This window comes from Schistocerca piceifrons, chromosome 2, assembly GCF_021461385.2.
Source record: "Schistocerca piceifrons isolate TAMUIC-IGC-003096 chromosome 2, iqSchPice1.1, whole genome shotgun sequence".
NCBI lineage: Eukaryota > Metazoa > Arthropoda > Insecta > Orthoptera > Acrididae > Schistocerca > Schistocerca piceifrons.
In genome coordinates, this window is record NC_060139.1 from 1098814891 (window position 1) to 1098841265 (window position 26375).

Below are 26375 nucleotides of genomic sequence, written 5' to 3' on the forward strand. Positions count from 1 at the left end.
ACTCAATGTTTCCTTTTCAGTACTGCATTATTCATCCACAATACTTCAGTATTGCTTTGATCTCTCTTATCTATATTTTGATGTAGCTTCAGATTATTGAACACCTACTGCACATTATTTAATTATTTAATAGATGAGTATTGACATTAATTGTCTACTTTATATCTGGCCTTTAACAAATGTCTTGTCCATCATTACTTTCTGTGCATCCTTTATGTATCAGTTTCTTCTCCAAACTTGGTTTTTCCTATCAGTTACCAACTTTACAGTGTAGAAGTTCATATCTGCGTATTATGTTTCATGGCATCCCTGATTTAAGTACTGTTTTAGAAATTAATAAGTATGAGTGGCAGTCAAATAAAAACTAAACACACGCAACAAGTGATACCAAGGATTAATTCCACTCAAATACATTAAGACATTTATCGCACTGGAGGAAGATGGAAAATATATAAAGAGGACTCATCAACTAGAGACAAGTACCAAACATGTCGAAAAGCCTATAAACAAGCACTGAATGTAACCACAAAGGAAACTATTCAGCAAAAAATTGCTACCTCAAATAACATAAGCAAATCAGTATGGAACTGTGTACATGAGAGAATCAGCAGAAAACCAAAGCCTAGTGTCAACGATATCTAACTAATGACTGATAATGTAAATATTTCAAATCCATATATGATCAGCAATGTTTTTAATACCCACTTCATAAATTCAGATAACATGTGTGTGACCTCTGACACTGATGACTACAGATCTCCTTACCAGGTACAAAAATCAGTGTTTATGTATTAAACAGATACAACTGAAGCAGAGGGAATAATAAATAAAATGCAAAACAAATTCTCTACGGGATGGGATGATATCTCCTCCATTATATTAAAATGATGCAAACATTCACTCATACCTATTCTGGTCCACCTCTTCAATGAAAGTTTGAATAAAGGTGCGTTTCCATCTGAATTAAAATATACAATAGTCAAGCCATTGCACAAAAAAGGTAGTATTGACAAAGTCAAAAACTACCGACCCATTAGCTTAATTCCAATCCTAAACAAAGTATTACGAAAGATTATTTCACCATGGTTAGAAAACTTTCTTGTCAAAGAAAAAGTGCTACAAGAAACCCAACATGGTTGTAGGAAAGGCTATTCAACATCATCTGCCATATGTGATGTAGTACATACGATACTTATGAAATTAGATGAAAAAGAAAGGGTGGAATGTTTGTTCCTAGATTTATCGCGTGCATTCAACACAGTATCTCATGAGCTGCTACTTGAGAAACTGGAAACTTATGGTATTAGAGGATTTGCCAAAAGTCTCATACAGTCATACCTACAAGGCAGATATCAGGTCACACCAGTCATGCACAAAGTGGGCAATGTTATTAAGAAGTACAGCTCCAGTCTAGCTATAGTAAAGTATGGTGTGCCCCAAGGGTCAGTTTTGGGTCATTTATTGTTCATACTATATGTTAATGATCTGCCCACAGAACACAACAGCAAGATACTTAACTATGTGGGTGACACAACCGTTGTTAACTGGGGAACCAACGAGAATGATTTGGCCCAAATTTGTTCTGATGCCTTATTTGGATTGAAGAACTACTTCCAAAACAATCACTTAAGCTTAAACATCAATAAAACAAATCTAATGGAATTTCAAATACACCACAAACAAGATGAAATGCAATGGAGTCTTGTGTCTGATGATGGTTCAGAACCTTGGCATAATGCTAGATCAGCATCTCTCTTGGTAGCATCATATCGATTTCCTATGCCAAAAACTTAGCAAATCAATTTATGCAGTGTGGACAATGTCACAATTTCTTAAATATGAGCAAATGAGTATAATCTACTATGCTTTAGTGTATCCATACCTCACATATGCAATTGAAGTATGGGGATGCGCTGTTGACAAGCATGTAAATAGGATATTCATCCTTCAGAAAAAGGCACTTAGGATCATGTGTAAGCTTAAATATAATGAGTCTTGCAAAGCAATTTTAAAATTAAGAAACTACTAACACTTCCATCACTATATATTTATAAAACTGTTAAGCTGATGCTAAAATACAAGCAGTACAATCATCTAAATAGAGAAGTGCACATGTACAATACTAGGAGGGCTGATGATTATCACCTGGAAAGAAATAATACAAAAAGTGCAGACAAGAGTCCCTATTACATGGGGATCAAATTTTACAACAAGCTTCCAAAAAATTAAAAAGCTTAAGTGGAAGCTGCCTTGAAATTGCCTTGAAGTAGTTCCTCAGCAATAAGTGTTTTATAGTATTAAGGAATTCCTCTCAGAGGAGTAGAATACTTACATTTGTATAAATAGTATTTACATGTACAAAAAAAACAACGTAATTTTTTACCTGTTAGACCTATTTTATACAATTGTTTCCCACAACGTTATAAGGGGAAATGATCAATATGTAAACTATCCAAAACAAATCCTTGTATTTGTCCATGGAGAATGAATAAATAAATAAAATAAATGATCAATTCCTGTTTCATAGAATGTGGTTGGCTGTTGATGGATTCACAACTTATATTTGTGGACGTGAAGTGCAAGAGTGGATGAGGTTGTGGTTTTGTCAGGAAGCAACAGTGTTCTATGAAACAGGAATTGATTGTCTCATCTACCTGTGGGCTAAAGGTCTTAATGCATGTGGTGATAACTTTTCAATTGTACCCATTGTGGTGGACATTTGATTTTCATTTGACTGCCTGTTGTAAATGTCTATTCTATTTTTTTTTTTCTTTTTTGCTATAAATTTTTAAATATCATTTTTGCTTTCATGTTTCAATCATTTCAATGAGATTAACTGGATTTTACAGACTGTTGGTGCAGATGAAGCATTAGCGAATGAAGCAGCAGCTGTTGCACAGTCAATTAAGGATGACTGTGAAAGTGAGCTGTCACAAGCTATTCCTGCATTGGAGGCTGCCTTAACTGCTTTGGACACCCTGAAGCCGGCAGATATTACTATAGTGAAATCTATGAAAAACCCTCCAGCAGGAGTTAAATTGGTAAGATTTGTTTGGAAAGGGGGCCAAAGATATGATTCTTAAGCATAAGAAAACAACCTGTGCAACTATTCTGGATTTGAGAATAGCTTTTGATACTGACTCCCACAATATACTCATCAAAACTCTCCAGTGCCACGGAGTTGGAGAGGGTGCTCTTCACCTTATGGAATCGTTCCAAAGCGACAGAACAGACAACCAAAGATCAGACTTATGACCCATTACAAAAGGCATTTCACAAGGCACAATACTGGGACCATTCCTGTTCACTGTATGTGTAAACAACTTGCACACATACTTGCTATGTGAGCAGTATGGTACACACATGATACACCTCTAACCACACAAGTACGGTAGATGATCTAGAAGAGCTGCTACATATTGTAGATATATCAATGGGCCATTGCACTAATGATTTCAGGCAAATTATTTAGAAATCAATAATAATAAAACTGAAGACACTGTTTCGAGTTTAAGTGTCTGCAATGAAGATCACAAAATAATCAAACTGTTATGTCTCTACATATATCAAAAACTCAGCTGGGTGAACCACACAGAAACTGTATATGTTGTACATACTGAGGAATAATGTAAGCAAAGCCCTACTACAGTAACTTCCAGAAGCTGCCCATTATGTTTCCTACAGTGTATTTAAAATTATTTTAGCAGATGGTTTCAGAAGAAAGCGTACTACTCCTTAAAAGAGTATGAGGAACAGATTGACATAAAGTTGGGACTAATTACTGTAATGCTAAGTTGTAACAAATCCTTGGTTTTAGGTTCATGCTTATATAATATTCACAGTGTATGTATCAATGCATTACTGAAGCAAATATTATTAAATTTTATGTACCACATGTAGGTCTAAAATGTTTGACGATGAATAAACTTTATTCTATTCTAAACTCTATTCTCTATATTAATACCTTATTTTATTCCTCATTAACTTACCAAAATATGACCCATTTTTATTTTTGTGAATGTCATTATAAATGATAATACCATTGCAAATAACAGTGTCACTGAGGCTTTTAGGTATTGTGTTTTTGGAACACTGTGATATTTTGACTTAGCTTATTGCAGTGTCTCAGTAACAACATGCAATGTAACACATAATACATCAGTAAATTTCATTTAATTTGGAAAACGTTATGTCACATCAGTACAGTATTTTTGAAATGACTTTTTTGGTTCTAGGTAATGGAAGCTGTATGCATCATGAAGGGTGCAAAACCAGAGAGGAAGCCAGATCCCTCAGGAAGTGGCCGAGTCATTGAAGACTACTGGGGGCCTTCGCTGAAACTTCTGGCAGATCTCAAGTTTTTGGACAGCCTTAAAGCTTATGATAAAGATGATATTTCACCTGCAATAATGAAAAGAATTCGTGAAAAGTAAACATACATACATTACAAGTGTTTTTGAGAATTGCAGTGTAAAATGAAATTCAACACACATTATTTATATTTACTACTCAGTAACCTCACTTTATGTAATGCCACTTTGTTCACTTTAGTCTGCAAAAATGAATTTTATTTTTCAGATTCATACCAAATAAGGATTTCAATCCGAATATTATTAAGAAAGTTTCTACAGCTTGTGAAGGGCTGTGCAAGTGGGTGAGAGCAATGGAAGTTTACGATCGTGTTATTAAGATAGTTGCTCCCAAAAAAGCAAAACTTGCAGAAGCAGAAGCTGAATTGGCTGTTCAAATGGACAAACTCAATGAAAAGAGGGCACAGTTGAAAGAGGTAACACAATGATATTTTAGTTGCTGCTTATTGTAATGAAACAAGCAAATAATCATTATTTTACTACTGAATTGCACACTGAAAGTCCTTGTGACATTACAGAGCTGCATAATACACACTTATTCTCAGTACACGTGGCTTTGTCTGAGTGTCCGGTCCTTCCTATCTAAACTTTTCTCCCATCTGTTAGATCTGAAAGCCAGTCAGTGTGCCCTCTTAGTTTTCCTGGCAGTACTACACATTTTGTTTCCTGAATGTATTGGTTTGATTTCCTGAATGTACTGGGTTGTTTATAACATTATTCCATAAGTTTAATACACACAACAGAGACATTAGTTATCAATTTTTTTTTCCTTTAATTTTTATACCAGTTTGCGAACTCTGGGGTAACTTTTTGATTCCGCGACCTCAGAAATCATGGTTTTGAGGCAAACATCTCATCAAGCCATGTTTGGAGCACATTTTCATACAGAAAAGAAGTTTCTTGAAGGTTGTTCAATAGGGAACAGAAAAGGTGAAAATCTTTGGGTGCAAGATCAGCTGAATAAGGTGAGAGCAGAATGATCTCCCAGTCCAACTCCTGTATAAATTTTCTCATCAGTCTGCCAGAATACGGGTGGGCATTATCATAGAGTAGCATTACTTCACCTAGTCTTCCTGGTGCTTGTTCTTGGATTGCATCTATAAAACATCTGAGTTGTTGACAATAAACATCAAAATTGGTGATTACACTTCGGGGAAGCAATTCTTAGTGCACCATGACATTGTTCTTCCATCAATACTTAAAATTATCTTTTGTGGATGTGTGCAGGTCTTTGTATGGGGAGTTGATGCTTTGTTTGGGCTCAACCATTCCTTTCTTTTCATTGTGTAACAATTATGATGAGGAAAGTTGTTACTGTATAGCGGAGATACTGAGTTGCAGATAGGCACAACAAAAAGACTCTGTGACTCAGCATCTCCACTGTATGGTGAGTAGCAACTTTCCTTGTCATAATTGTTACATTCCATCCTGGATTTTCCATTGTATGATTTCTTTTCCATGTGTTAGTTTAAAGACACGGTCTCATACCAGTAATCATAAACGACAGGAATGGCAACATTGTTCATGAGCTAATCGTTGATGAGGAAGCAGAGATGCACATATGGCCACCAACAAATTTTTCTGATTTTGGTTTATAGTATGCAGTACCCATAATGTAATATTTAAACTTTGCCCATTGCATGTAAATATCGTGTGATGGTGGAATAATCACAGTTCATCACATTTTTTAGTTCTCAAGTACACTCATGTCGATCATTGTAGATTAATGCGTTTAAACAATCTTCATCAAACCCCGAAGGTCTTCCTTAATGTGAAGAGTCACTAATGTCAATCCTGCTTAAAATGAGAAAACCATTTTCTTGCCATGCTCTGTCCAGAGGCATTATCCCCACAGATGGAGCAAATGCTTCTGGCTGCCTCCACTGCTTTAATCCCTCTATTGAATGTAAATAGAGGGATATGTCAGAAACGATCTGATTTCTCCACTTGGCACTCCATTTTCTAGCATCAAAACCTTTACCCACTGTCTGCTAATGACAGAATGACAATATGGATACTCAAACAGCAACAGTGAACTACAAATAAAAATGATAACAAATAAATAAACTCATAGCAAATGGAATACCAACATCCAACATGAAAACCCTAGAAGCTAGTGCACTAATCTAATATTAATGCCAGCAATTCCATCTGTCAGTTTTCTAAAAATGACAGCTGGTATGGTCATTGAAATATTGTCCATACAGTGGAAACAACAACAACTTGCTTGAACATCTGGAAGTACACCATCAATAACATTGCCAATTTTTACCAAACTACCAATCCAAATGTAATGTAACTTCATACCTGTAACATTTATAGTGGCTTCTGAGAGATGGTATAATAAAAACTAAACATTTTGTTAGGTTTATTTTACAAAGATGACTGTGTACTGGCTTGGTATTCATATACAAAAGTATACACTTCAAGAATTTCCTACATATGACTCACTTTGTTACATAACTGTGTTTCTTTTCTACTTATTCAGTAATAGTTCGTTTTTTTATCTCATTTGTATTGTTCGCTCATCCATTTTCCTTACTTCCTTCTCCCTCTGCCCTCTTTGTCCTTTCTAGAAGGTTCTATGATTTAGGAAACTTGTTAATATTAACAGTGTTAAATAGGTAAGTTAGTGGATTTTATTTTTAATAAATAAGTAATGTATTAATTATTGTATTAAATAACTATTGTTATAATCGGTGAAAGATAGGGATTAACATACATAAAAAGCACATTTTAAAGTAAAATATGAAAATATTTTATGGGGGGTCAAAATGACCTCTTTGTGTCATTTTAAGGAAGTATATATGTGTATTGCTTTACACCCCTATGTCTGGAATTCCGATCTGTTAAGTGCTTCTTCATTGTCACATAAATATCCTCATCAGTGTTGCTATGCTTTTACCTTTTGTGCCATATCAGCACCATTATTCTCATTTTCACTAGATACGGTGTACAGCTTTTTTTAGTACAACCACTGTCCTTGCATGGTTTATTATGTTGCTTAGAACAAAGTGCTTCAAAATCTAAAAAAATGTTTGATTGATTCATTGGCATTTGCATATAGTGTCATCTCATTTTGTTGGATTCAATTTATTTATCAAATGGTTTAGATTTGAGTCACTAATTAGTCTTAAAGCTCTTCCATGTTGAGTATATTCTCCATTTTTTCCTGTTATATGTTTGTTTGTGATGTAAAGAGAGGCATAGTTTGACTGTTTTATTTAAATGAAAAATCATACTTTTTTAAATAGTACTTTACAGAATTCAGCTAACCTTATAGTTTGTTATTTATGGGACAGAAGTTAAGAGATCATAATGTATTTTTTAAATAATTAACATCTCTAATCTTAATCTAATGTCCACATTGATACCATCAGTTATTAGTACTGCACAGTTTTTATGTTGAAGGAACAAATGTATCATATTCTCGAGCAATTTTACAAACAAGTCTTCTTCATGATTTAGGGAGTGGCAACTGAAGCAACTGTTATTTCCTGTTTTGACAATAGCATGGCTGCTGTTTCAAATTTTGTCTTTAAACACAATTTACTTACATCTATAAATGCAGAGATTAGGTTCATACTTTCCTTAACATAAACAGATACACTTCCATGCTTCGCAGTTGTCCTGCAGATGATAGTTAGCCATTCATAACTGTACAGTGCATATAATTTTAATTTTCATGACTGATGATGTGTTCATTTACTAAAAGCACATTGCAATTTAAGTGTTTCAAATAGTGCTGAAGTTCAGCCAGCTACATTAGAGAAAGAAGTCTTCTGAAGTAAGAGTGATTTCAAGTGTGCCGCAGGGGAGTGTTGTAGGACCGTTGCTATTCACAATATACATAAATGACTTTGTGTATAACATCGGAAGTTAACTGAGGCTTTTTGCAAATGATGCTGTAGTATATCGAGAGGTTGTAACAATGGAAAATTGTACTGAAATGCAGGAGGATCTGCAATGAATTGACGCATGGTGTAGGGAATGGCAATTGAATCTCAATGTAGACAAGTGTAATGTGCTGCGAATACACAGAAAGAAAGGTCCTTTATCATTTAGCTACAATATGGCAGGTCAGCAACTCTAAGCAGTTAATTCCATAAATTATCTGGGAGTAGGCATTAGGAGTGATTTAAAATGGAATGAACATATAAAATTAATTGTCAGTAAAGCAGATGCCAGACTGAGATTCATTGGAAGAATCCTAAGGAAATGCGATCCCAAAACAAAGGAAGTAGGTTACAGTACACTTCTTCATCCACTGATTGAATACTGCTCACCGGTGTGGGATCTGTACCAGATAGGGTTGATAGAAGAGAGAGAGAAGATCCAACAGAGAGCAGCACACTTCGTTACAGGATCATTTAGTAATTGCGAAAGTGTTACGGAGATGATAGATAAACTCCAGTGGAAGACTCTGCAAGAGAGATGCTCAGTAGCTTGGTACAGGCTTTTGTTGAAGTTTCGAGAACATACCTTCACTGAGGAGTCAAGCAGTATATTTCTCGCTCGTATGTATATCTCGCAAAGAGACCATGAGGATAAAATCAGAGAGATTAGACCCCCACAGAAGCATACCGACAATCTTTCTTTCCATGAACAATACGAGACTGGCATAGAAGGGAGAACTGATAGAAGTACTCAAAGTACCCTCCACCACACACCATCAGGTGGCTTGCGGAGTATGTATGTAGATGTAGATGCAGATGTAGATGTAGATGTAGACGGCATATTAATGTGCAAGAACATTACACTCTGTGCTTGGGGGTTATCTGTTCAGGATAATTTTCTTAGCTGTTCCTAACTTTTTATGTGTGTTGTATTATATGGCAAATGATTAGATTTTGATGATGATGGTGATGATGATGATGATGTCTGAGCTACTCCCTTTTTTCACTGTTTGGAGCAGACTGTTCAACACATTGTATATCCCAAAATAGATTTGAGTGTCTAACACTACATTGTGTGTAAAAATTGATTACTAATTCAGCACTACATTGTTCACCTGACACATTTCCTTACCATTTCTTTGATTACTTTTTGTATAATGAGCCACCTTCCAAAGCCATTCAGATAGAGCCTGTGTTTAGTGTAGAGCATTTGACCAGTATCTACAATATTTATATTTTTGAAGTGTCTGCATATTTATATGAATTATTAAACCATTTATTAATAGAAGACAAAGGGGACAGATTGTAATGATGATGAACATTCCAAAGAATAATATTCATATGAATAATTTATTTCAGGCACGTGAATGTTTCCTGGAAAGCTACATTCACTTTGTTTTTACATTCATCATCAAATACACCAATTAGTGTAATGTAGTCACTTTTAGACAACTTACCAAGTTCCTCTGAGTGAATATTGTGGAAGCATTGGGCTCTATAAAAACCACTTCTATCACAGCAGAAGTTTCATTTGATCTTGCATCTCTTCCTATCATCACTTTTCACAACTTAATCTGTTGTTTCTTTTTCGTGTCCTTCTCTTCGTATGTTCTTCATTTCTTTATTTTTTTCTCTGTTTTATATTTGTCTTATTACTTTCTCTGTAATCCCTTATTTTGCCTTTTTATACTTTCACATTCTGGTTTTACCGCTATCAATCTTCAGTAATATAGCTTAATGTTAACTTTTTAATCTCTTCCTTCATCACTTTCTCTGAATAAGTTCTAGTCTTTGGGCATTAACATCTATGCTTTGCTTACTTTCTATTGCTTCTAATGATTATCCATCACATCCTATGTACAGGACATTTCAAAAAGCACTTTACAAATTTGAAAATTCATATAAATTAATTCATAGTACCCACAGAGGTGATTGTAGTGTCAATTCGTAGAGAAGAACATCAAGTTTTGGCTCACATAGTTCACTGGTGCTGAATCGCACCGTAAGTAGTGCTAGCATCAATTAAAGTTTGCTATGTGTTATGGTTTGAAGAATCAAAGTCAGCAACCACAGTTCAGCATAAGTTCCATATCAAGTACACTAAAGATCCTCCTAGTAGGCCTACAGTTTATGAGTGGCATAAATGTTTTGTAGGAACAGGGTGCTTGGTAAGACATGGGAAATCATCAGGCTGTCCAAGCACATCTGACGACAACATTGGGCAAGTGAGACAATGTTTTGTCAATAGCCCCATGAAATCGATCTGACATTCATCTCATGAACTGCAGATCCCACATACGACTGTTTGGCGTGTGTTGAGAAACTGTTTGCATTTGAAACCATACAGATTGACGATGGTACAAGCAATAAAAGACACTGATAAAATTGGTCACAAGAACTTCTGTGGGGATATGTTAAATCAGTTACATGACGATGAATATTTCTTCACCAAAATCATCTTCTCTGACAAGTTAATTTTTTACTTAAGTGGCAAGGTTAACACACATAATTGTAGGATTTGGGACAGTGAAAATCCACATCAAAATATTGCAACATGTCCATGATAGCCCTAAACTGGATGGTTTTTGTGCGTTGAGCAAGAAAAAAGTGTATGACTCCTTTTCCTCCACGAGAGAACCATCAATGGGATAGTGTACCTAAATATGTTACAACAATTTTTGATACTACAGATGACCAAGAACAAAATTTTTACTATATGAAAGATGGTGTGCCACCCCACTACCTGACTGATGTCCAGGATTTTCACAGTGACCATTTTCCAGGTCAATGGTTTGGCCATGATGTGCCAATTGTTCCCCAGACCTGACACCACTCAATTTTTTTATGGGTATTCATCAAGAACATCCTGTTTGTATGTTTGTACCTCTTGTGCCAGCTTCTCTACCTGAACTTAGAACAAGAATTTACACTGCCACTGAGTAAGTTACACCTGCAATGCTACAGCGAGTTTGGGAAGAAACTGACTTCCGATGGGGTGTGTGCGGGATAACCAATGGAAGCCACATGCAACATCTTTAGTTTCAGGTAAAAAACTTGATGTGTTTCCCTACAGAATAACACTAAATTCAGCCCTATGTCCTCTTTCAATAAATTTATATGAATTTTTAAAGTTGTAAAGTCCTTTTTGAAATACTCTGTATTATGTCAATAAGGAAAACCTTCAACATATGAAATATTTGAGTAAATAAATATAAAATATCACATGTCCTTATACATTCATACATACAAATTCATGTGGTACACAAGAGCCAATGCTTAGATAAGGTTACTGCTATTCTGTTTTAGACCCTTGCTTCTAAGCAGTGGTGCTTGTGATCATGTGCTAATGTGCTACACCACAATGTAAATATTGCACCAAAAGTATACCATTTCTCTTCAAATGTGAGCTGGAAATTTCACTAAAATCATGCCATTACTCTTTGAATGCTTTTTATTATGCAAATAAAAATGACAAAATCATGTTTCATTGTGGTCTCTCCACAATGAATAGAAATCGGTGTTGAGTGTTGAAGCAATGATTGGCCACACTATGATCAAATCTGAGAAGGGTCGTAGCTGTCTCTTTTTGACTGTGGATGCTTTCATGTGACATCATCCCTGCTGGCTTTGAGGGTGCTAAGCTGCTGAGAGCATCGGGTCAGTATTTTTCTTCAAAAGTGAACGTAAAGTATTATGCAAGTGTAGAATATAAGTGGGTAGAATGTGAGTGGAAGTGGGTACAAGTCCTTTTGATGTTCCTAGAATATTTTGCCTGAGTGGGCCGTTGGAAAAGGTAAAATGCTCTCTAAAGATTTACACATAGATTATAAGGGATTTACAAGCAGCACAGCTTTATAGTCCAGTGATAAAGCACCCTGCCTGGCAGTTCATCAACTTGAGTTCACTTCTTGCTGCCACCATCTGTTTTCTTTTGTTTCTTCTTCTTTTTCTTCTTCTTCTTCTTCTACTTCATTTCTCCCACAATGTTAAATGATTAATTACAAAATTTAAAATATTTAAACTGTCAATTTATATGTGGAAAAAAATATATTCAACTTAGTTATGATTTCTATCGAAAGGCTAGAAAATTTAGTGTGAAAGTGTATGAAAGGAGTTTTATCTGTGAGTAGGATGTTCACAATGCAGTTTCTTGCTTTCCATGTTTGTCATTCAGGAACAGTGAAGTACGGTGTTGAAGGGAAGTGAAAGGTCTAAGGCATATTAATGAATTAATAGAAACGTGGCAAAAATCATAACTATGTAACCAACAAATTTCGTCTTAGTGCATTATGCAAAACCAGTATCTTAACTTTAACAAGATAACATAGTTACGCATGACCTGTTTATTGTAATATTGAAGCACATTGGTACAATTTTGACATTAAATGAAACAACAATTTTTCTGTTACCAGTCGCTGTTTATTTGCATTCACGATGCATTTCAATGGTTTCAACCTCTATCATCAGGTGGATTTATGTTTTGGTATGACTTGTGTGTTTACAAAATATGACAGTATACATGTGATGAGCTATGACAGTGAAAGGAACCAGTGACCACATAGACAGTGCCATGACTTCCTCAAAAAAGAAAAAAACACACACACACAAACATCTAACTAACAAATGTAAGTCCACCTAGTGATGGAGGTGTAAACCTTTGAAATGCGTCATGGAGATAAATAAACAGTAACTGGTAACAGTAAATTTGTTGTTTCATTTAATGCCAATAACAGTCATTGTAAAGCCTGACCTAAAGTGTTCACATTTAAAGGTACAATTTTGCATGAGCTACCATTGCTTTTAAGTGTGTTTTTCAAAAGTATATTGACAAAAACAATTTTATTTTAGGTGGTGGCATTTCTGTGTAATCATGATATGATGCCTCATAAAAGCTGTCATTTGCATTTCCTGTCAGTTCCTCTCCTTGTCTTCTGTATTTGTTAATTTAAGTATGCATAACATGCTGTGAAGTGTTCAGTCTTTGTCATTACTGTTATCTGATATTTATTGTTATACACAGTATTTTATTTAGATTTTTCTTTGTTTTTTAAAAATATTTATGATATGTGCAAATTTGAAATAATTTTCTGTCATATATGTGACTATGTAATGGTTGACAGTGACTTCTCTAAGTTATACTTACTTCCAGGTCACAGATAAGCTTCAAGCTTTAAATGATGAGTTTACTGCCATGGCAAAGAAGAAAAAGGAGCTGGAAGATTCCATAGAGCTTTGCTCCCAAAAATTAGATCGAGCTGAAAATTTGATAGGTACAGTAATTTGCTAATTATTGGCAGAATTACTTTTAATGCTGCTAATGTGAGTAATGTTGTTATAGCTTGATTGGTCAATGTTGTTTGTATGACAAAAGTGTATAACAGTCGGTGGAATACTACAGTTCATAGTGTATAACTGGCACAGTATATGTGTCATCATAGTCAGGTCTGCTGACGAACTGACATCACGGATTTGCACAGCATGGATACAGGCACCAGATCCACTGTAGCCACCAGGTCATTGTATTTTCTGTGTAGCATGCTGCTCGTACTTAGGGGTGAGTGAATGGCTGTGATGTGACAGGCTGTGGAGCCCAGGGCTAACGCTGTTAACAGTTACAAAGAGGTTTATTGATCTTCCTACATGGCATAATGACGCAGGTCTGCCCCTTCTTGCTGAACCTAATTTAGGCCAATGAATGAGTGGCAGTTTCTGTCTGGTGCTGCTGAGTTGTCACCTCATGCAGGGTGTATACGACCCGGGACAACTGGGAGAACTGGGAAAAACTTGGGAATCCTTTCGTCTAGGAGAAAGCAGGGAAAAACCCGGGAATCTTTTAGGATTTCAGGAACTTTTCATTGTTTTAGTTTTCAGTTAAATTTTTGTAATTCTGACTGGCAAGAACCAATACTCTAACAAAGAATATTACTGTATCCCACTACTGCAAATAATACTTCAACAGTAAAACAAACAAGATAAAAAAAACGAAAATTACATTAGATTCATTGTAGCAGTTACGAGCGGGCTCAAGCACATGCGCGTTAAGTCGCATTTGAGATGTAGATTCTCCTGCTTCTGGCTATGGGAATGTGGCTGTTGGCTGTGCAAGCAGTTGCAGCAAGCAGATAGATGCTACCAGGAAAAGGAGGCGCCAAATTCGTATTCTTGAGGAAAAAAAAAAGCTTGTTTCACAAAGTGCGTAGCATCCAGCACATATTGGTTTATCGATTCTTCATATGATTTTCAAATGCATCCCTGTTGGTTTTTGAACACATTTTAAATTGATTTCTAAATGAATCATAAGTTGATTTTTGAATGTGTGTATAGTGTATGTGATGTCTCTGTCAGAAGAATCCTCGTCACATCTAGAAATAAACTTTCCGCAGACAAAAGGCGACAGGGCTATACGGGCTGAGCGAAGTAAAACCGAATGGATGAATGCCAATCACTGTCTGAGTATGTGGTTGATTGGGTTTCCAAATAATCAGTGTTGTTACAGTTACTAGCGAAATCCCTAGATTCAGACTACCAGAATGGAAATAAACAACTAACAGGAATAACAGGTGAGAAATATTACGCATTATCTTCTTGGTGTATCCAAGAAAATGAAATTTTGACAGAAAATTTCTGGCCAGATCACTACACTAGTAAGGACCAGTTGTGCAGTCCCTGGCTAGCAGCCGCTTCAGTTCTGTTCTGGAAGTAACACAGAAAACATGTTGTACGACCATGTAACAACGCCTAACCGGAGATAATCGCGGGATAACTAAACTGGTGATCCTGGCAGGTTAGGCAGGTTAGTGAAGTAAATTGGCCTAAACGTTTTGACAATGGCAGGAATAGCTACAGAATTGGGGATAACAAGATTGTTTGTTAGAACAAGGAAGAAGAAACGGGGACATCACACAAATTATGGAAGAATAAGACAATTCCAAATTTATATAATAATTTCTTAATACTGCTTTTTGATCTCATGCTTGAGAAACTAGTGTGTATGAATTAAATGTGAAACTGTTTCCTAACATAAAGCTTTTTGTTTGTAGTAGGCCTAATAGGCATTTGATATTGGTGCTTTGTGACTTATATTCTGTTGTTTTATAAAAATGACCATTTGTGCCAAAACAGTCGTGTTAATTTGATGTATTTTACAATGGCTGCAATATTAGAAGGGCCTCTATCATTTTATCTAGCAGACAGTGACAAATAGACATAATCAGATCAAGAAACCACACCAGTCTTTGGTATTATTTATATTAACACCTTTCTCAGTATTAGATAACGATATTTCAGTTGTTCATGTAGCAGAACATTTGACAAACTTTGATGAGGTAATAGAGTCTTTCATAGAAAGGAAAGCACGCCATGTAAAGCTGTAGCAAGATTAGAGAGAAAAAAATGCTAGGAGCTTAGGATTGAAGATACGTGTGCTTGCTTGCTTGTCTCTTGTCTTTATTGGTTTTATGTATTCTATATTTAATTTTATGTCACACAAAACAGCAAGTTATTAGCTAATAGGCAATCAAGAGTGCAAATTTTCTGAAGAGTTCTTGTTCTCCTGATTTCAAATAATCCCATCTGCTATTAATTGCGAGATTTATTTATTTTTCAAGAGGGGTAGGCTGTCAAACTGGCCAACTGGGAGCAGGAGAGGCACCACAGGACATTTCAGTTTCTGCTGTCCTGAATATAGTTTGATGGCATCCATTACAAAATATTCATGTTTCAGTTCCACAGAACGAAATACAGTGACGTGTGATAGAATAATGCTGTATGAAGAGGCATGGCACTGCCCTTTGGCTCACTTAAGACCGAATAACATGTCTTACATTTCCTCAAACACATATGTTTTATGTTTCAGACTTTTCAGAAAGATGTGTGCTACAAGATGAACATATTTTTTAAAATTCATTTTTTTTTTTTTTTTTTTTTTAGTATTGACCCGGTTCGCAAATACCGTAGATCCAGGGCTGATGCACAGAGCGGTCTGAGTTATAGTGGGTAGTCTCTACGTGACCCGTGTTTACATTTAGTGATTTTGCTGTTTCCCCTTCGTTCACTCTCACATCAAATGAAAACAAACTACCAAGTGAATTAAAATACATTCACATAATTACGGAAGGCTAAAATATGTTATTACTTTCAGACTTTTTTTTTATTTCTACCTTTCTGACAGTCAAGCTTTAATCGCCTTGCAGAACAGTGAAGTTATTTTTGTCTGTTTTCTAAAGAAATTTGCAGAGGCAGTCAAAGTATTTGAAACGAAATGTTTCATTCCAAATTACTGCCTAGTTTCAACTGTGCACGTTTTCATCTTCTAGCACATATGCCATTATACCATAATAAAGAACCAAACATGATACAATACAGTACTGGTGCTCCAAGAAAATTCACATTCCAAAAACCACACTGAAAAGCTTAATATCAGTCAAGGTCTACTTCATTAGGAATCTGGACATACGAATGTGCACTTTAAGTATGAACTTTAAATGTGCACTTTTTAGTATGGTTCATGAAATTCTGATGCTCTTGGAGTATCCTCTGATGTCTTGTTTCTTTTATGACATAAAGTATGATCTTTTAATGTTTTATATGTACCTACATACAGGCTTCCTACGTCATGGTAGCTTCACAAGCACGATGTCGCCCGTTATGTGCACTCTCTGGCAACTGCTGAAATGAACTTATTTCTAACAGGTCATGGGAAAATATTGAGAATGGTGGTTTGAAAAGCGTTAGTTTCAAAGTAAATAGCCTCTTACGTATGTTGAACTATGTGCGAGAATGTACCATGAACTTCTTAAATCACAGAGCATTTGAATCTCATTTAAAAATCAACTCTTTGATGATGAGCCATTTAGAAGAATTTCAAACCCTGAAGATCAGACATTTATGTCATTATTAAAAATTTTACTGGCATATTTGTGTGATATATCTTAAAGAGCAACACGTGCAAAAAAGATCAACATTATATGTGAAATCTTAGCTTCTCTTGCAGCTTATTAACCTTAGAGACCAATATTATATGTGAAAGCTTTGCATTTCTTGTAGCAACACTATGTATATTAATTTAAACTATGAACTTTCCCTGTTTCTGTGTTCGTGCTACTTAACAGTGGTGTTGGCTGAATACATCAGGTGTCCTATACTCTGAATATCTGCTGTCATCGGCTGGCGAGATAACGTAACATGAGCTATGACTGGCTCACAGATAGCGTATTGAAATCTTGATTTCAATGATTCGGAAAGCAACATGTGGTGATTGGTGGAATTCCAATGTATACTTTTGTAATACGAAAATACACAGTGTACATGTTGCTGCACATCGAAGATGTTTCCAAAACGTCTCTTTTTCCCTGAGTTTTGTTTTCTAAAGTGCCGGGAAATTCTACGCCCTTGTATAAAACCATAACCATTCGAAGGATAGATAAGTTTTTCAGTTCCAAGGGAAAATATGCTGTCACTTGACATGGAAAAAGTGTGTTTTCACCTGGGAGAAAGTGTATTTTTAATGGGGAAATCCGGAAAATATCCGGGCATTTTTTTTCCTTGTCCATGTACACACCCTGTCATGTGACTGAGGTTGGCAGCCACTGTATGCGACAGGCATTGACATCAGTGGTGCATCAGGTTGTGCTGCAATGGCACCCCACTTTAGATTTGGCCTCTCTACTCTGCTCACAAATGCTGTGGCTGCATAACAAGGTTGATGTGCAGTGCTTGTTTCCATATCACGTAGTTGTGGGGAGCCCTCGCCCTGCTCACATCACCGCAACGGAGTGCAAAGTTGGCTGTGCTCAAGCTTGGACTCGCTGTCGTCGAGCAGTAATCAGCTAGCATTGTGGCGCTGAGTCTTGTGAGGAATACGTGTCAGAGTCAGCAGGCACAGACAGCAGATTTGCAGGGCTGAGACACCAAAAACCTGCTAAGGACTTAGAGCAGACGGCAAGTGCAGCCCAACGTCTAACATGTGGCTGCACCTAGTGAAACCCAATCATCTCGCTGTCTGGCATTGCTCTCGTGTCGTGGTGGTACTGGTGGTTTCTGGCAAAGAAAAGTGATCCCTGCCTTAAAATCCACACTTATTTATATTCTTCCAGTGCCCATTTGTTTCACTTAAACACAGTGCGTAGCCACTTTGACAAAACAAGATACTTGTCATGGTGTGGTGATGCCACACACAATTATGGTTGTGCAGAACCATTTATCGCTGAGCTGAGCTGTCGTCACTGAGCTTGTGGCTATTGTCCACAGCTGTTAACATAGTGCTCTGTGGTATGTCCGTAACATTTTTCCTTGCCTTTGTTAAAGACTAATAATTTTACAACTAAATACTTGGCTACAGCACTGCACTGCCCTCCATATTGGAGAACACCTCATCTCTTGAGTCTGACTCCAGCCTGGAACTCTTCTGTAATTACTTCTGCCCATAATCTGTAAAACTAGTACCTAACACTAAATTATCTGTTCTTAACTACTACACAAATTACTGTGTTCGTTGCTGACTCTGTAAATTTATATTTCATACCATGATCATGGTATCCAGCCTGCAGGAACTTGGATTTGTCTGAGTTGACCTTCCACATCATTCATTGCTTCATATTCATGAGAACTAGACGGAACAATATCAAAGCCACCCTGACACTAGGAATTCCGATGCTCAAAGTCACAGTTACTTGATGTCTACTATCCCGGTAATGTTCCACATGCTGCAGCAATTTCTTTCCAGTGACATGCCCTCATGGGCAGCTATCATTCGGCTTAATGAATGGTGGAGGTTTGGTTCCCAGATGTTGGTAACGAAGGTAAGATTTTGTCTGAACAACGTCTGTGAAGGTTCATTTGGCCAGTACAGCTGTGGGTGTGTCACATTTAGTAGAGTAACTCCTGTTGTAGTAACTGTCAAATTAAAATTTGGTTCCAAAATATCACACAGTCCCTTTGATCAATACTCCACTGCCTCATACTTCCAAAGGTCTGACCCCATTAGTTTCCCTTGCTGATAGCATGTAGCAATAGTTAGTATGTCATTGTACACTGAATATGACCTGCCGCACAATAATCCCCTTCCCACGGGCAGTATTGTAATGGGTGATTTCAATAGTCACCATACACGCTGGGGATACAATGAATCTAATGAAGACGGACTCAAGGTGGAGACATGGGCAGATGCTGAATCACTCTGTCTCATACACAACGCCAAACTCCCCCTATCTTTTAACAGCACCAGGTGGCAAAGGGGATACAACCCTGACCTCGTCTTCGTCAGCCAGAACTTGGTAACTGAGTGCGTGAAAGATGTCCTGGGTCCTATTCCACACTCCCAACATAGACCCATCAAACTCACAGTTACTTCAGCAGTGGTGCCAGTGCGGATTCCATTTCGACGAAGATTTAATTTCAAGAGGGCAAACTGGGAAGGTTTCACAATTGGAATCAACAAAAAGCTGCAAGCTCTAGAACCAACACACAGCAACTACGATAAGTTCATAGAAATCGTCCAGAATGTATCAAGAAAGTCTATCCCTAGGGGCTGCAGAATGGAGTCTGTACCAGGCCTAACGAAAGACAACCGGCAACTATACGATGCATATAAGAACCAACACACAGCAACTACGATAAGTTCATAGAAATCGTCCAGAATTTATCAAGAAAGTCTATCCCTAGAGGCTGCAGAATGGAGTTTGTACCAGGCCTAACGAAAGACAACCGGCAACTATACGATGCATATAAGGAAAAGTATGAGGAGAATCCATTCTCTGAAGAAGCTTTTGAACTTGCAGACGCACTTACTGACCAGCTAATCGAGAAGTGCCGAGAAGAATGGCAACATCTAATTGAAAGTGTAGACATGAAACATTCTAGCCAGATTGCCTTGAAGTCAATTAAGAAGCTAAATAATGACCCTAAGCAGCAAACGGAAGCACCAAGAGTAACAGCCAACCAAATAGTGCACAAACTTGTTCTTAATGGGAAAATGAAGACTCCAGCAAAAACCATCCCAATAAGAAGTGGCGAAAGTGACACGAACTACTACAGTCGTCCATTTACCATCGAAGAGCAAGAGTCCGCACTTAAATCTCTGAAACTTGGCAAAGCAGCATGGCTAGACGACCTTAGGAATGAACAGATCCTTAAATTTTGCGAGTACACGAAAAACTGGCTGCTCCTACTTTTCAATACCTGTATCCGGCTAAACAACATCCCAAAAATCTGGAAAAAGGCCAAGGTCATAGCCATTCCAAAACCCAGCAAACCATTGGACGAGCCAAAAAATTTCAGACCAGTAACAGTACTTTGCTGCTTGTACAAGGTGTTCGAGCGCATGCTGCTGAATCGACTTGTGCTTAATATTTATCATCAGATAATTCCAGAACAGGGGGGTTTCGCCCTGGGAAAACTTGCACTGGACAGGTCTTGAATCTTACCCAGTTCATAGAGTATGGGTATGAGAACCGTCTAATTACTGAAGCCATACTTGTCGACCTCTCATCCGCATTCGACACTGTAAATCACAAACTGCTGCTCACTAAAATATACGCTATGACTAATGATTTTGGGCTGATACAAATTATATCTACTCTTCTCAGCAACACACGGTTCATAGCAAACCTAGGAGGGAAGCGAAGCCGATGGCGTATCCAGAAAAATGGACTACCCCAAGGCAGTGTCCTCGCACCCACTCTTTTCAACATATATGTGAATGATCAACCAGTTGCACCAGGGACTAGGAGCTTTGTTTACATGAACGATCTTGCAATGGCCGTGCAGGGTCGAAACTTTAACGACATAGAAATTAGTCTTACGAATGCCCTCAATGGTCTAATGCCATACTACGAAGCCAACTGCCTACGCCTGAACGCAGCAAAAACATTATCCTGCCTATTCCATCTTCAAAACCGATACACCAAAAATACCCTAAACATCACGTGGAACAACAAACAGATCGCATTCAGCAGCACTCCTTGTTATTTAGGCATCACCCTTGATCACACACTTACTTACAGACATCATGTAGACAAGGTCAGGGGCAAACTATCAACAAGAAACAACCTCCTGAATAAGCTCACCTCCACAAAATTGGGTGCCGACCCACATACTTTACAGATGTCGGCACTTGCACTCTGCTACTCGGTTGCTGAATACGCTGCCCCAGTTTGGGAAAGATCAGCGCATGCGAAACGACGGATCCTCTGCTGAATGATTCCTGTCGTGTAATCACGGGATGCCTAAGACCCACCACAGTTAGCCATCTTTATTTGCTTAGTGGCATAGCTCCATCCAACATCAGATGAGCTATAGCAAGCGAAGCAGAGTGCCTCAAGCAGCTGCGCGACCAGCGCCATCCTCTCTTCGGACAAAACCCTCCACACACACATCTAAAATGAAGACGGAGTTTCCTCACCTCAGTTCAACTGCTCGAAACCTCAAAACAAAAGGCTAAATTGTCAAAATGGCAAGCAACACTGCCTACGGTAGACCAGGCACCTCTAATCTCACCCAACAAACAATTGGCCTCTGGAAATGAACTAAAATGGCCATTATGGAGAACCTTCAACCACCTACGAACTGGGGTGGGCAGATGCAACGTAAACATGTGTAAATGGGGATACCGAGACGGGACGGACACGTACCAGTGCGGACAGACCCAAACAATGGACCACCTCCTGGAATGCAGCAACATGGGGGAAGTGTGCAGGAAAGAAGATCTGGCAAACGCTACGGCAGTGGCAGTTAAATGCGCTGAATTTTGGTGGGACGTGATATGATATATATACTATGTTTGTCTTTATATTGTAATGTGACTCCCCATTTTGGGTTTGTTTTATTTATACGTATGTGTACTGTATTTGTATTTGTGTGTATATGTAATATGTGGGTTGTCTATGGCTTGGACATGATTAAATAAAATAAAAAATTGTACACTGGGTGTATCTGATGCAAATCTGACTTCCGAAAATATGTTTCCAGTTCAATCACATCTTTTTGGACCCTACCTTGGGCTCACCCTCAATTGTTGCATCCACCGTTGCACCATGCTAGTAGAATGGCAAGTTCTGGCTTCTCAGCCCCACCACTAGCTATAATTCCAGCAGAAATTCCCCTTGCACTCTTGTCAGACGTCTTAAATACCGTACATGTGACAGCAAGACAGGACTGCCTTTTAGTGCCTGGTGGATGACTTTCTGTAGATTCGTTAACTCCATGTTGGTGTCCCAGATACTGTCTCCCAGGGACTCCAGTACCCTCATTAATGTTAGTCTTTCATCCGGTACCTGCATTTGAGCTCCCATCTCTTCCAAATTCTGCTTCGTAGTACTAGCGGAGGTCCTGGCATAATCCAAAACTTCCTTTGTAAGTTTCTGGAGCATGTGTGAATTGTTCAGAACACTGCTCTCCAAGTTCACAATCTGCATAGAACATCACTCCACAGTTACTATATTTTCCTCTGCTAACCCCATCGCAGTCTCTGCTTTATTGTTCAGTACACTTATGTTAGCATAAGTCTGCCATACTGAAGACGGTTTTAAATGTTCACCCCCAGCGTCTATCCATCCCATATTTTCCCTCATGGATTGATGAGAAACAACTGTTATCACCTCCTGCATCTGCTCCTTTGATTGTCCATGTGATTCAAGTGAATTCCTGTGTTCGTCTGAAACTTCACTACTAACTGCTAATTGTTGTATCCCTGTAAACACTTCTTCCAACGTCCTAATTTCAGTTTGCAGCTCCCACACATTAAACGCTAAATCTAATGACCACTTGTGGATGTAAAACTTGTCTGATTGTAGGGAAAACACAATTCCTCTGTTCAGGTGCTGATCCTGCAGCTCCCCCACTCAACCTCTGCCAAAGAGGGCAACCAAAACTAGTGTTCTTCTTCTTGGCCTCTTTCCTATACAGCAACCTGAGGACAGAGGCTGATATCACCATATCAGAATCCCCCCCCCCCCCCCCAGGCCACCACCACTCTCTGTCCCACACCTCCTGCAGAGGCCAACTGTCTCAGAACAGCATGTCTTAATACACTTACACTGTCTTACACAAACATTTAACTTTATCCAAAACGTTGTTAATACCCTATAATATAAACAAAAGAAAAATAGTCAGTAATTGCAGAAGTAACATCACATTACAATTTATTCCTTCTCCTTAAGGCATAAGATGCCTGAGGTTTCTTGACCTCTTTTGTATGTTGTTCAACCGTCTGTTTCTTCTTTTATTCTCATGCCTTGCTTTCAACAATACCTCCCGCTGAATTGTCTCCAGCTTCTCCTCAAATGGTAGTAGATGCCCGACTTGCACAATTGTCAGCCTTTTTGGCAGCTGTAGCTATAAATGTACCTGTGATGTAATTTCAAATATTTTGTATTGGCCCTGTTACTGTGTGACAAACTTCTTCATCTCTACCTTTGGAGTATAAAGGCTTGACAGCATCACCCACTGACCCAATTTATAATGAGGTCCCCTCTCATTTTGCCTGCTTCCCCAATGCCTTAGCATTCAGCTGTTGCATCTTTCTCCGTACTTCCCTTACCATTGTAGCAAACTGTTCTCTCCTTTCATGCCAGCTTTCTGGTTCATCATATGGTTGGTGACAGCATCTTGTGCAGTAAACCACACTGAATGGTGACAACCCTGTACCAGTGTGTACTCTGCTGTTGTAAGCACTCATCACAATGGATAGATACACATCCCAATCTGAATGGTGTGAATTCACGAAATAACTAAGCATTTTCCCAATTGTTTGGTGCACTTATTCTGTTCTGCTCTTAGTTTGCAGGTGAAGTGCAGTGGTTCTTAATTTTTTTCTTTTATTTAAGTAACTGACACAAGTTTTTCATCAGGTCTGACACAAACACCCTGAACTATAATCTCCAGCTATTCAACAAATTTTATGTGACTGTGACTGCCCTTTTGTCTGGCATTGGCACCATCCTGATGTTATGAGAAAAATGGTGTATTATAGTCAACACAAAATGATTGTGTGCTGGTGTTCAGTTGAATGGCCCTAACACAACTGGCCCAATGAAACTCAGCTGCTCCATTGCATCCAGTGGCCTCTGTAACAGTACCTGCTTCTGACTGAGATCCGCTCACTGTGCATAATCCACACAATTTCTGTCTTATCAGTCAACATCATCTTCCCTTCTCTTCCACCAATACTTTTCTGCTACTCTCCAGTTCATTGCCTGACATCCCCTTTGGCATGATAAAATCTGATTTATGTGTCTCACATAACACTCCTAGTTTCAGCTCAGCTTGCACCACAACTTGTGGTCCCAGTTCAGCCTCTCTGCATAACAATCTGTCGTTCATGCTAAACCACTGTGAAATTTCCTGGCAGATTAAAACTGTTTGTGGCCCAAGACTCAAACTTGAGGCCTTTCCATATGCAGACAAGTGCTCTACCATCTGAGATACCCAAGTATGATACACAACCAGCCCTCATAGCTTCCATGAAGTTCAGAAGGTGGGAGATGAGGTAATGGCAGAAGTAAAGCTGTGAGGGTGGGTTGCGAGTCGTGCTTGGGTAGAGTACTTCCCCACGAAAGGCAAAGGTCGCGAGTTCAAGTCTTGGTCCGGCACACAGTTTTAATCTGCCAGGACGTTTTATATCAGTGTGTACTCTGCTGCCAAATGAAAATTTTATCCCGGTAAACCACTGTCACTCACCATTTTGCTTACACCCTCCATCAGGGCTCTGCACTGCTTGCCATTCTCCGAGATTGTGACCTAGTGCCTGTATTACAGCTATTTTTCTGCTAAGACTGTCTGCATTTCCATGTTTTTTTTTCCCTGGTTTGTGGATCAAACTGAATAACCACTTTGAAGCAGCATGGTCTGTCACTACTTTGAACTTCCTTCCATGCAGGTAACGGAGGAAGTACATTACTCTGTATATCGAGCTAAGCATTTCTGTTTCTGTCGTAGAACTATTCTTCTCCTCTGCATTCGACTGCAGGGAACACAATGTTCTTGCCCATCAATCTGCTGGCTCAAAACACATCCCGGCGTGTAATACAATACATCATGTGATTTTATGTACTCCTTCTGAAAGTCTGGAAACACCAATACTGGACTCAATGTTAATACTCTCTTCGACTCGACAGATGCTACAATACAAACTTAATCCATATTCTCAGCAACTGCATATGTGGGCTGCCAATGTCCACAAACCCTTTCACGAATTTTCTGTAATAATTTGTGAGACTGAGGAAAAGATTGTAATTTCGTGGTTGTTTGTGTTAGTGGAAAGTCCTGCCACACCTGTATTGACCTCGTATCAATCCTCACATTGTCCCTAGTACTGGTACGGCCCAGTTAGTTAATCTCTTTCAACACTAGGTGACGTTTTTCCATACTGAATGTCAAATGGGTTGCTCGTAATCTTTTGAACACTTCCCTCAGAAGTTGCCTATGCTCTTGAATATCCCTTGAAAAGACAATTATATCTTCAAGATATACGAGACATTGACACTGTTTTAGTCCCTTCAGCACTCCGTGCAGCAGCCGCTGATCACCGAGTGCCCCCAAAGTGCTGTACATGCTGCTTTTGGTCCATATTCTGGGGCAACTTTTAACTGACGATACTCACTCCGTAAGTTCACAGTCGAGAAGTACTGGCCACCTGTGAAAGCTGCCGTCATATACTAGCTCTGCTGCAATTTGTGTGAGCGTAACCTCTGACCGAGCTGTCCACCTCCAAACGACAGCTGAGAACAGAGTCGATCAGTCAGTGGTGGAATGTGCTGCTGAGCAGAACAGACTCAAATTCAATGACTGCTTCGCAAACTGTGTCACATGAATGCTGAATGACAGCTCCTGGTTTTCTGAACTGCATGGTTAAGGTTATGCTTTCCATACATCCTTTGTATTCTGTTTTACTCTGCGTAGGTAGAACACAGCTTATGATCATTCATACTGGTGGTGACAGAGTGACTTATGGAAGGGAGGCCACTCCTGAGGTCAATTGTGGTGGAGCATATGAAGTGAAGGGCTAGCCAAAACCAAAGGTCCAGAGCATATACAGTCCCAGGAGCAATCCGTATCAAAAATGTATTGCATGCAGGGTCAAACGCTCTACTAATCAATGGCACATATGTAAGAT

The 26375-nt window shown here is 38.4% G+C and overlaps 1 protein-coding gene across 1 annotated transcript in view; it reads left to right on the forward strand.

The window, feature by feature from the left end:
• The window catches only part of LOC124776158 (dynein axonemal heavy chain 3), a 1197897-nt gene that overhangs the window by 752915 nt on the left and 418607 nt on the right, over positions 1-26375 (forward strand). Inside the window, exons 44-47 of the mRNA XM_047250998.1 lie at positions 2850-3041; positions 4236-4429; positions 4579-4786; positions 13416-13536. Coding sequence (XP_047106954.1) covers positions 2850-3041; positions 4236-4429; positions 4579-4786; positions 13416-13536 — 715 coding nt within the window. The remainder of the gene's footprint in view (positions 1-2849; positions 3042-4235; positions 4430-4578; positions 4787-13415; positions 13537-26375) is intronic.